Below are 12,483 nucleotides of genomic sequence, written 5' to 3'. Positions count from 1 at the left end.
GTCGGCCACCGCGCTCCACCCACCAATGAGCAACTCAGGTCACAATCGCCGGGCGTCACGGGACCAGTAATTTCAGCGCACCCATTAGCGTCCCCAGGTCATAATCCCAAGGCATGCCGGGAGTTGTAGTTTCTGAGTTGCGCCCGTCAGGCGGTCCGGACGCCTGAGAGCAGAGAGTGGAAGTCGCACGTGCAGCCATGGTCTCGGCTCGTGCGTTGCTCTGGGCCATCTGTGTGCTACGCGTGGCACTAGCCACTGTGTACTTCCAGGAGGAGTTTCTAGACGGAGGTGAAGGCGATTGCCGTGGTGGCTGGTGGCCTGTGTCCACCATCTGTGATATGGGCCCGTGCACTTTGCACCACTAACCCTCCTGTCTCCCCACAGAGCGCTGGAGGAACCGCTGGGTGCAGTCCACCAATGACTCCCAGTTTGGGCACTTCAGAGTCTCATCGGGGAAGTTCTATGGGCATAAAGAGAAAGACAAAGGTTAGTGTAGAATCGGGAGCAAAATAGAGTAGAGTTAGAAACCGCACGGCACCCTGACAGCGCACCCACCGTTCAAGCCAGAACACTGAGGCACATGCAGGCTCTGCAATACCCTGTTTGGGTTTACATTCGTTTAAGTGACCAGAGTAGCCTGGCGGTGGTGGCGCAAGCCTTTAATCCCAGCAGGTGGATTTCTGTGTTCGAGGCCAGCCTGGTCTACAGATAAGTTCCCGGACAGCCAGGGCTACATAGAGAAACCCTGTCTTGAAAAACCAAAAAAAAAAAAAAGATTGACCGAAGTGTGTTTTGAGTCTTTGAGCAGTCTCATGTAGCCCTAGATGACTTTTAACTCCCAGCCTCCCAAGTGCTGATTACTTTTTCCACATCTATGTATGTTGGGGGCAGTATGCACCTTGAGTGTGGACTGGAATGACAGTGGAGGTGCTCAGAAAGTGCTGGAATGACAACTGGAGTCAACAGGAATGACTGTGTTGGCATTTTTCAGTAGTTGCCCAAGATCATCTCACTGAATGAAAATTGGAACCATTCTGTAGCACAACCTAGAATCCTAGCACTCCAGGGTCTTCATGAGGCAGGAAAATCACAAGTTCAAGACCAGCCTGGCTAGAGAGTGAGCTCTGGCCCACCCAAAAGATACAGCCAGGTCTTGGCACAAAACAAAAAGAGGGGAAATCAAAATGAAAAGTGGGGCCAGCTAGATTGGCCTGTGGCCAAGCTTGGTAACCTAAGTTTGATCCCCGGAACCTACAGGGTAGAAGGAGAGAACCTATGCCCACAAGTTGTTCTCTAACCTTGGCACATGCCCCAACCCCACAAAATGAACGAATAAATAATTAAATTGTATTTTCTAGGTTATTTTAGTTTTGTGTGTTTTGAGCCAGGGTCTCTATGTATCTCTGAATGTCTAGAAACTCTTAAATCTACCTGCCCCTTCCTCTGCCTCTTGAATGCTGGGATTAAAGGCATGCACCAACAAAACTGGCTAATAAATTTGTATGTCTAACATCTATGAAGTCCTGGATCCCAGCTCCAGTACAGCCTAAACAGGTTGTAGTGCACACTCGAGAAGTGGCAAGAGAATTAAAAAGGCCGAAGTCATTGTTTAGCTATGTTGCAAGTTCAAGGTCAATGCAGGACACTTGAGAACTTGTCTGGAAGAAGAAAAAAAAAGTTTGTTTATCTGAGACAGATTCTCTCTATGAAGTCCAGGTTGGCCTGAACTCCAGGTCCTCCTGCCCCAGTCAGCCACATGCTTGGTTGGTTCACAGCTGTACTGGCTGGTTTTGTGTGTCAACTTGAAACAAGCTGGAGTTATCACAGAGAAAGGAGCTTCAGGTGAGAAAATGCCTCCATGAAATCCAGCTGTAAGGCATTTTCTCAATTAGTGATCAAGGGTGGAGGGCCCATTGTAGGTGGTGCCATCCCTGGGCTGGTAGTCTTGGGTTCTGTAAGAAAGCAAGCTGAACAAACCAGAAGCAAGCCAGTAAGTAACATCCCTCCATGGCCTCTGCATCAGTTCCTGCTTCCTGACCTGCTTGAGTTCCAGTTCTGACTTCCTTTAGTGATGAACAGCAGTGTGGAAGTGTAAGTTGAATAAACCCTTTCCTCCCCAACTTGTATCTTGGTCATGATGTTTGTGCAGGAATAGAAACCCCAACTAAGACAAACTGATACCACCATAGTGGGTTGTTCCTATGACAACCTGACCATGTTTTGGGGAGGACTGTGGAAGGACTTTAGAACTTTAGGCTAGAAGAGCCATTGGGATGTTAAAGAGCTCTATGGGATGTGGGAAAATAATGTTGAGAACAGTGCAGAAGATGGAGGCCTGGCTTGTGAAATTTCAGAGGGAAAATTAAAGACTCTTATCAGGGTTGCTGCTATTTTGATTGTGAAGATTCTATGGTTTTGGTTAGATGGGGCTGAAGAATCAGCTATGATTAACAAGATACCAGAACTACTAAGGTGAAACCTTTGCATTACTGGGACTATTGATGCTGGTTAGCTGGAGCTAAGAAATTAGCAGTGATTAAGAAGAGTCCAGCACCATTGAGATGAAATCTTCTGGGAAGTGTTTTCTGAGAGCACAGAGGCTATGTTCCAGAGATAGCCAAGGTTGTACCTTGTTCTGTGGCTGGACTTGGTATATGAAAGAGTCACCCAGGTGGTACTGGTTTTGAAGGCATGAAGGGGTCATGCAGAGCAGCTGAGGCTCAGCACTGTGAGAGGCCATGGAAGGCCATTGGTGAAGGTGCAACCTCACTTGCAGTTGATGGCCCAGGACAGAAGGGGTCATGCAAAGTTGTTGAGGCTTGGCACCATGAAGAGAGCTTATGAGAGGCTATTGGTAAAGCCTAGTTGCAGTAGAAAATGGCAGTGTTTTGGAGATGCCAGTACCATGAGATGACCACCAAGAACAGCAGCAGCAGTGGAGTACAGGCAGCTGGAGCCTAGAAGATAACGTGTATGCTACAACGGGTAGAGCTGGAGAAGTGACCCAAGCCCTTGGAGGAACCCAGAAGATCATGAGTGAATCCCAGACATTGGACAGTTGGAGTCTGATTTTCCTTTTGATTGTGACTGTGCCCTGATATTTTTCCCACTTGAAGGAAGAAAGTATTTTACTGGAGCCCCAGACTTTGAATTGTAAAAAGACTGAATTTTAAAAGAGATTGGATATTTTAAAGGGATTGAAATTTTAATAATTTGCAAAGACTCTGGGACCCGCCTGTTTCTTCCTCCCAAATGCTTGGATGTGTGCCACCACTCCCACTTTATATGGTGCTGGCATTGGAACCCCAGGCCTCATGCACACTAGCTGAGCTTAAAACTGAGCTACACCCCAGGGAGGTGATTGTGTAACCTAAAGTATGCCAGTGGTAGGACAGAGAGTGTGCTCCAGCAAGAGGTGGTGCTGAGCATGTGTCAGGTCCTGTGTCCCATCTGTCCCCAATATAAAAAACAAGAGCAATTCAAAAAATGACAACTTGGGTAGTGTTGGCAAATGCCTTTAACCTCAGCACTTGGGAGGCAGAGGCAGAGAAGCAGGTGAATCTCTGAGTTCGAGAACAACCTGGTCTAGAGAAGGGAGTTCCAGGACAGCCAGGGCTGCCACAGACCACCCCAGTCAGGTATGGGGGTCCCTGGAATGAGGGTCCTCAAAGCTAGGTGGGTAAGGATTCGGCAGTGACAAACAGAAACAAACACAGAGGCAGTTTGAATCGGAGTGTATTCTGCAGCTCTCAAGCAGGGGATTTTATACATTAAAAAACCAAACATTACATCTCTTAGAAACTGTATCCAGTGAAACAATCACAGATACCAACAAAAGTCATTTGGCACAGTAAAGCACAAAAATCATCTAAGCCTTACAACTCTGAAACTATGTATTCAGTGAATCACAAACAGAACAGGTAACATCATTATAAATCATCAAAATGTAACAATTCTGAAAGGATGTATTCAGTGGGGGCTGTCATCCAAGGCTAGTGGCATATTTCCAAGAAAAGGTTAATCTTTATGGTCAATTCTCTTAACTGCTGAGCTAACTCTCCATCCCCATGGTCAATTTTAATTTAACATCTAGTGCCTGATTTTTTTATAAATCTTCAATGCATAAATTTAAACTATTTTAATTCTTTCTAATTAAGGTTTTCTTTGCCATATACCAAAACCTACCTCTGATGACACACATGTAGCTATATGAAATTTTATTGTTGGGAAAGTTTGTATCTATCATCATAGTTTTATAAATGATTTAGAAAGTAAAGCATCTGTTTCCCTGGGGATAAGGTCACATTAGTGACTCCCATCTCTAGGGATGCTTTCTTACCCATTCTTCTTTTTTTTTGGGGGGGGGGAGGGTTTCGAGACAGGGTTTCTCTGTGTAGCCCTGGCTGTCCTGGAACTCATTCTGTAGACCAGGCTGGCCTCGAACTCAGAAATCTGCTTGCCTCTACCTCCCAAATGCTAGGATTAAAGGTGTGGGCCACCACCGCCCTGCAACCCATTATTCTTGCCTAAGATCTTGGCCTAGGCTACCGGGAACATGTAAATAAGAAAAGGAATAAGAGAAAACAAAACAGATAGATTGCCATGAGAACTACTGCTCAATAATTTTTCTCCGACAAAGAGTTCCACAACCAGTTCCAGGAGGCCTCCCCCTTTGGAGGTCAATCGCCTCAGTCTGTGGAATTTGTCACACAGATCCTACTGAAGGTTGTGTGGCACAGGGCTCACAGGTATACTATGCCTCAAACAAAATTTAAAAACTAGTAAAACAGTCTTTAAAAATTAGCTGTGTGTGTGTCTGTGTGCGTGTGCACACATCTGTCATCACATGCATGTGGAAATTAGAAGACAGCTTCGGGAGCTGTCTCCCTCTTTCCATTATGTGGGTACTCAAGAATGTAATCAGGTGGTCAGGCTTGGCTGTAAGTGCCTCACCCACTGGGCCCTGGCAAAGCTTGCATTATATGCACAAAGGTGTGTGAAGCAGAGATTCTTGCAAGCAACAAGTCTGTTAGTAGTGTGCATGTGGCACACTGTGTGACTTGTGCACAGTGGCTCAGTGCAAACAGCATCTCTGGGGGTCAGTGGGGACATATGAGTTGGAGGTTCCTACAGGATATTGAGTGCAGTGTCATTCTGACTCACCCATGCATGCTTTCTGTTGGAAGGCCTGCAGACTACCCAAAACAGCCGATTCTATGCCATCTCTGCGAGCTTCAAGCCATTCAGCAACAAAGGGAAGACCCTGGTAATCCAGTACACGGTGAAGCATGAGCAGAAGATGGACTGCGGTGGTGGTTACATCAAGGTGTTCCCGTCTGACCTGGACCAGAAGAAGATGAACGGAAAATCTCAGTACTACATCATGTTTGGTAAGTTCAGCAAGGGAAGCCACGTGTTTCCAACATTACACAGAGGCTCTGCTGAAAGGACTAACATAACAGCATTGAACCTAAGGTTTATAGCACTGTTTTGTTTTTGGTTTGGTTTGGTTTGGTTTTTCGAGACAAGATTTCTCTGTGTAACCCTGGCTGTCCTGGAACTCACTCTGTAGACCAGCCTGGCCTCGAACTCAGAAATCCACCTGCCTCAGCCTCCCAAGTGCTGGGATTAAAAGTGTGTGCCACCACTGCCCAGCTATAGCACTGTTAAACTAACCAATGCAGGCTGAACATTCTCAGACCTAAACAAAAAGCCAAAGGACTTAGAATCTGAACCTGACTTTAAAAAAATTATTCATTTAATTTACATGGATGTATGTGTACCTTTCTGGATGAGTTTATGTGCAATATTGCCATCACAGATGGCTATAGAGGCCAGAAGAGGTTGTTAGTTTCTCAAGAATTGGAATCAGGCAGATGCTGGGAACAGAACCTGGGTCCTCTGCAAGAGCAGCCTACAGCTCTAGTAACTTGAAGGAGTCTGTTCTCTCCTTCTTCCATCTGAGTTCAGACCTAGAAGCCTGATGGCAAGTGTCTTTGCTTTGCTGGACCATCTCACACAGCTGTGTGTTAGATATGAAACCCAGGGCCTTGAACACACTAAGTCTGATCTACAACCTCAGCCCTGAAACTTGTTGAGTGCCGAGACCACATTTAGCCAGGCACACACCTGCATTCACAAACATATACACACACAGAAAAAAAAAGTTTTTGATAGGGAGTCTCTGTGAAGCCTGCCAATCCTGGTATTTACTATGTAAGCCAGGCTAGCCTTTAACTCACAGAGGTCCTCCTGTCTCTGCATCCCAACACTGGAATTAAAGCTGTGCACCACCACCCCTGGCTGGAATATATCAAATTTTGAAGAATTGTGAGATGTTAGTGCCAGGCATGGTGGCAAACCTCTACCATCCCAGCACTTAGAAGGGGCATCAGGAGGATTGAGAGTGTGCTGCCAGACCTTGCCTCCAGAGAGCCAAACAGTAATACAGTTTGGGATTTCAATGGGGACACTGCACAGATGAAGTCAACATATATATCCCAAGTGATAAACTCTGGCCTCTAAAACATGTCCATGTTGTCAAGTAAGGGATGGTGGACTTTCTGGTTACTTCTAAAAGTGTTGTGAAGCTTAAAATATTTGAAGTGTGGGTCTGGAGATTCTTCACTGGCTGCTCTTCCAGAGGATCCAGGTTCAATTCCCAGCACCCATATTGCAGCTTGAGACTGTCTGTAACTCCAGTTCCAGGGGATCTGACATTCTCACACAAACATACAGTGCAGACAGAACACCAGTGCACATGAAATTAAAATAAATAAATAAATAAATAAATAAATAAATAAATACTTTGAAAAAGATTTGAAGTGTGAGCTGGGACTAGTGTGAGCTGGGACTGGGCTGGGTTGATAAAGTGCTTGCCTAGCATTCAGGAAGCTCTGGAATAAAGCAGGCATAATCCCAGCTCTTGGGAGATGGAGGCAGGAATCCCAGGCCGGCCTGAGCTTCAATGACACGCTGTCTTAAAACTCCCCATAATGTAGAAAATATGACTGGGGAGATGGCTCAGTGGGTAACTGTATTCCAATTCTCAGAACCTACATAAGAGTCAGATGAGGCTGTCTGTATCTGCCTGTAATCCCAACACGACAGGAAGATCCTGAGAACAGCTCAGCCAGCCAGTCTAGCTGAAAGAAACAGCTTCCCACTCCGTGAGAGCCCTGCCTCAAGGGCATACAATGGCAACTGACAGAGACAACAGGAAGTCTTCCTTCTGCCATCAGCATGTGCACTGGGAAGAACATTCTGCACGTTCAGGTGTCGGCACCACACATGCACTCAAGTACCAGCATATGCACATGTACACACCCACACCCCCCCCCCCACACACACCATAATAAATCCTTTGGGCTCTGTTGTGGCTTGATATATGAGAGCCCTGGGTTCCACTCCCACCACTGTAAAAAAGCAGAACAAAGAACAAAATGCCTTCGTTCTCTTTGTGCTTTCTTTTTAATTTCCCATCTCATTTCTTTTTACTATTTATTTATTTATGTATTTATTTATTTATTTATTTATTTTTTTTGAGACAGGGTTTCTCTGTGTAGTTCTGGCTGTCCTACAACTCCCTATATACCAGGTGGACTTCAAACTCAGAGGTCCTCCTGCCTTTGCCCCCCCCCCCCGAGGGGACTAAAGGTGTGTGCCACAACCACCAGGCTTTCTTTCTCATTTTAAAGAACATATACATTTGGGAGCTGGTGGTTAAGAGACTTACTGCTCTTGGGGAGGACCCTAGTTCACCACCACCTATAACTCCAGATTCAAAGGATCGGTCTCCTTCTTTTGGTTACCAGAGGTACCTGCATGCACATGTACATATGAACAGAGAAAGATAGAGACACACAAAACAAACTTTAATAAATTATTGTTGGGCAGTGGTGGTATACACATTTAATCCCAGCACTCAGGAGGCAGAGGCAGGTAGATCTCTCAGTTCGAGGCTATCCTTGTCTACAGAACAAGGATAGCCAGGGTTATACAGAGAAACCTTGTCTCAAAAAACCCAACCAAGCAAAAGTACTAATAATTATTATTTATGGAAGGCTTGCGTGTGCTGTGGTGTGCATGCAGAGTCAGAGGGCAAGGTGCAGCCATCTCTTTCTACCTTGTGCTTCCCAGGGATTGAACTCAGGTCCTCAGCCTGGATAGCCACCAATATTACCTTCTAAGTTATCTCTCCAGCTCACTGTTTTGCTTTTTGAGCCAGGCACTTGGCAAGTTGCCCAGGCTGGCCAGGATTGACAGTCTTCCCGCTTAGCCTCCCAGTGCTCTGTTGTGGGAGTCTGACACGATGTCCTGTTGGCCTTGTTTTCTTATTTGTGCTGATTCATAGTTGAGTGCAAGGTGACTTTAGTAGGAGGGAGCCAGCCACCAGAGCTTTGCTTCAATGTCTTCTGGTGAACTCAAGAGCACCCCAGACAGATTAAGTTACTATTCCCTTGGTTGGGGAGGATGCTTAGGCATTATGTATGTACAGAAACAGTATGGAAGAAAACTGTGAATACCACCTTCCTCCTCTTCCTCCTCCTCCTTCTCTTTCTCCTTCTTCTTTTTTGTAGGACCTGATATTTGTGGATTTGATATCAAGAAAATTCATGTTATCTTATATTTCAAGAATCAATATCATGAAAACAAGAAGCCAATCAGATGCAAGGTGAGTGCGCACTAATGTCACAGGGAGCAGTTCTCTCTGCCTGCCTCATCCCTTCCTCCATCTCTCTGCCTGCCCTCATTCCTTCCTCCATTTCTCTGCTTTCCCCTCATCCTTTCCTTCATCTCTCTGCCTGCCCTCATCCCTTCCTCCATCTTTCTCCCCTTTACCCTCCCTTCCTTTCCTTTTTCTTTTTTTAAATTTTGTTTTATTATTTTAATTATGTTTGTGCATGTGCACATGAGTGCAGTGTCCACAGAGGCCAGAAGGCATTGCATCCCCTGGAGCCACCTGACATGGGTGCTGGCAACCACACTCTGGTCTCTAGGAGAGCTGAAGGTACTCTTAGCCTGAGCCACCTCTCCAGCTCCCACTTCATGTAGGGAAGTAATTTATCTCCCTAGATGATCCAGATAACCTCAAACCCCATGATCCTCTGCTTTAGCCTCCCACATGTGCCTTGTGCCTCTTGCATGATGAATGTGAAGAAAACTGGGTATGGTAGTTCAAATCTAAGCAGAAAGACCATAGCCTGCAAGTCAGACTGTCTCAAGATTTCCTCTGTTGTCTTAGTCTTTGTCCTTTTGCTGTGAAGAGACACCAAGACCAAGGCAACTCTCACAAATGAAAGCATTTGTTTGGGGTTAGCTTACAATTCTAGAGCTTTAGCCCATTATCAGCATGGTGGGATCATGGAGGGAACATGTTGAAAATACAGAGAGAACATGGTGGGAGCACAGAGGGAGCATGGAGAGAGCATAGAGGGAGCACACAGGGAGCATGGAAGGGACACAGAGGGAACATAGAGGGGACATGGAGGGCGCACAGAGGAAGCATGGAGGGAGCATGGAGGGGACATGGAGGGAACACAGAGGGAGCATGGAGGGAACATCCTGATCTGTAGGCAGAGAGAGAGACAGAGACAGAGACAGAGTGGGGGAGGGGGGGGGGAGGCAGGCTCTGGACCTGCCTTGGACTTTTGAAACCTCAAAGTCGACCCACAGTGACATACTTCCTCCAGCAAGGCCTTTCAAAGAATTCCTAGTGACTAAGTATTCAAATATATGTACCTATAGGGGCCTGCCTTCTTTCCTTTCCTTTCCTTTTCTTTCTTTCTTTTTGTTTTTCGAGACAGGCTTTCTCTGTGTAGCCTTGGCTGTCCTGGAACTCACTTTGTAGACCAGGCTGGCCTCGAACTCAGAAATCCGCCTGCCTCTGCCTCCCAAGTGCTGGGATTAAAGGCGTGCGCCACCACGCCCGGCTACTATAGGGGCCATTCTTAGTCCAATCACTGCCTCTGCCAGACTATTTAACCTTAACCCATGGCCTCTGCATCCAACCTCGCTCAGATTGACAAACAGTCAAGCAGAGAGGTACAGTGCTTGCTTATCATACAGTGGAGAATAACTCTGAACTCCCAATTCCCCTGCCTCGGTTTCCCAAGAGTTGGCCTTACAGATGTGAGCCACTATATAGGCCTGTTGGTTTAGATGTTAAGACAGGGTCTTGCAGTGTAACCAAGGCTGGCTTGAGGTTCATGCTCTCCCTGCTTGAGCCTCCCAAATGTTAAAAGCAAAGGCCTGTGCCACCCCCAACAAGCTTAGGTTTGTTTTATACTTGTGTGTGTGTTGGTCAGAGCACAACTTGAAGTCATTTTTTTCCTTCTACCAGTGGGGGTCTGGCAGATTGAACTTAGGTCACCAGGCTTGGTGGCAAGTGCCATCACCCACTGTACTGTCTCCCATTCTAGTTCCTGTTTTAAAGTACACATCAGACACACAATGAAAGAATATCTCACTGTGGCCTTTGTGCAGGTGGATGGCTTCACGCATCTCTACACCCTGATCTTAAGACCAGATCTTTCTTACGAGGTAAAAGTCGATGGCCAGTCCATTGAGTCTGGCAGCATTGAGTATGACTGGAACCTGACATCGCTGAAGAAAACGGAAAAGACATCACTGGAGTCTAGGGACTGGGATCAGATGGAAGGCAGCAAAGCCCAGGTAGGTGAGCACAGCCTGAGGTGTGTGTTGAGAGTGCCCTTCCCCAAGGCCTGCTTGCACCGTAGCTTCTGCCCACTCAGATCTCATACCAGAAACCTGGACACACATTTCAAAGTTTTACAAAAACAATTTGTTGTTTTTATTTTTTGAGACAGGGTTTATCTGTGTGTCCGTACCTGTTCTAGAACTCTCTCTCTGTAGAGCAGACTGCCCTCACTCAGAGATCCTTCTGCCTCTGCTTCTGAGCACTGGGATTAAATACGTGCACCACCACTACCACCTGGCTATAAAAACAAACTTAATGGGGTGTTTCTTTGGTTTTGACATGGGGTCTTACTTAGCCCTGAAGGACCTGGGACTCATTCTGTAGACCAGGCTGGCCTTGAACTCACAGAGATCTGCCTGCCTCTGCCTTGGAAGTGCTGGGATTAAAGGTGTGTGCCACACCTGGCCATTGCAGGGTTTTTGTTTATTTATTTATTTATTTATTTATTTATTTTTTGAGACAGGGTTTCTCTGTATAGCCCTGGCTGTCCTGGAACTCACTTTGTAGACCAGGCTGGCCTCAAACTCAGAAATCCTCCTGCCTCTGCCTCCCGAGTGCTGGGATTAAGGCGTGTGCCATCACGCCCGGCTATTTGTTTAATTTTAATTTAATTTAATTTATTCATTTAGCTGCCTGACTGCTGCTCCCACTCCTGGTCACCCCCCACCCGCCCCCATCCTCCACTCCAGGGTTTTGATAGTTACAAAGATGTTAGGTCAGACGCAGGGTTAGATCACAGTGACTAAAATCAAGATAATTTGGCTCTGGCCTGTAACTTTCTATCTCTCCATAATTTTGAGGTTTAGTCACTTGTCTCTTGATACAGCTTCTCTCTCTTCATTTCGTGTTCCTACCCTAAGATTATTCGAGAGGTCTACCATGGTCATAACAACAACAAAAAAAATCCAAAGACAAACAAAAGCCAAGCAGTATGCACTTGCCATTTAGTGGAATGGTAATCCTACAGCCTGGTGTCCTAGTTACTATTGCTGTGATGAAAGTCTATGAGCAAACAACTTGGGGAGGAAAGGGTTTATCTGGCTTATACTTCCATATCACTGTTCATCACTGAAGGTGGTCAGGACAGGAACTCACACAGGGCAGGAACCTGGAGGCAGGAGCTCTGATATAGAGCCATGAAGGAATTCTGCTTACTGGCTTGTGCCCCAAGGCTTGCTCAGAACCCAGGACCACCAGCTCAGGGATGGTACCACCCACAATGGGCTGGGCTCTCCCCCATCAATTACTAATTTAAAAAAATGCCCTGGCCGCTGCTTTCTAATGGCAGTGCCGCGGCCACTCGCTTGCCAAGCTCCAGCTGAAGGAGAAATGGGGTAAGTAAGGAGGTGCCCATACCATGGCTTGTACAAAGCAGACTGCCCGCAAATCCACCGGTGGTAAAGCACACAGGAAACAACTGGCTACAAAAGCCGCTCCCAAGAGTGCACCTTCTACTGGAAGGGTGAAGAAATCTCATCGTTACAGGCCTGGTACTGTGGCACTCCGTGAAATCAGACACTATCAGAAGTCCACTGAACTTCTGATTCACAAGCTCCCCTTTCAGCGTGTCTGGTTCGAGAAATTGCTCAGGACTTCAAAACAGATCTGCGCATCCAGAGTGCAGCTTTTGGTGCTTTGCAGGAGGCAAGTGAGGCCTATCTGGTTGGCCTTTTTGAAGATACCAATCTGTGTGCTATCCATGCCAAATGTGTAAGAATTATGCCGGGCCGGGCGTGGTGGCGCACGCCTTTAATCCCAGCACT

The 12,483-nt window shown here is 46.4% G+C and overlaps 1 protein-coding gene across 1 annotated transcript in view; it reads left to right on the top strand.

The window, feature by feature from the left end:
• The first annotated feature begins 105 nt into the window (after window positions 1–105).
• The window catches only part of Calr3 (calreticulin 3), a 17,933-nt gene continuing 5,555 nt past the window's right edge, over window positions 106–12,483 (top strand). The window contains exons 1-5 of the mRNA XM_021170092.2: window positions 106–288; window positions 385–486; window positions 5,187–5,390; window positions 8,580–8,674; window positions 10,486–10,674. Of these exons, the coding sequence (XP_021025751.1) occupies window positions 198–288; window positions 385–486; window positions 5,187–5,390; window positions 8,580–8,674; window positions 10,486–10,674 (681 nt within the window). The 5' untranslated portion in view covers window positions 106–197. The remainder of the gene's footprint in view (window positions 289–384; window positions 487–5,186; window positions 5,391–8,579; window positions 8,675–10,485; window positions 10,675–12,483) is intronic.

Source organism: Mus caroli, chromosome 8 (assembly GCF_900094665.2).
Source record: "Mus caroli chromosome 8, CAROLI_EIJ_v1.1, whole genome shotgun sequence".
Lineage (NCBI taxonomy): Eukaryota > Metazoa > Chordata > Mammalia > Rodentia > Muridae > Mus > Mus caroli.
Note: the sequence above shows the minus strand (reverse complement) of the source record. Positions and strands in the feature narration are given on the sequence as shown.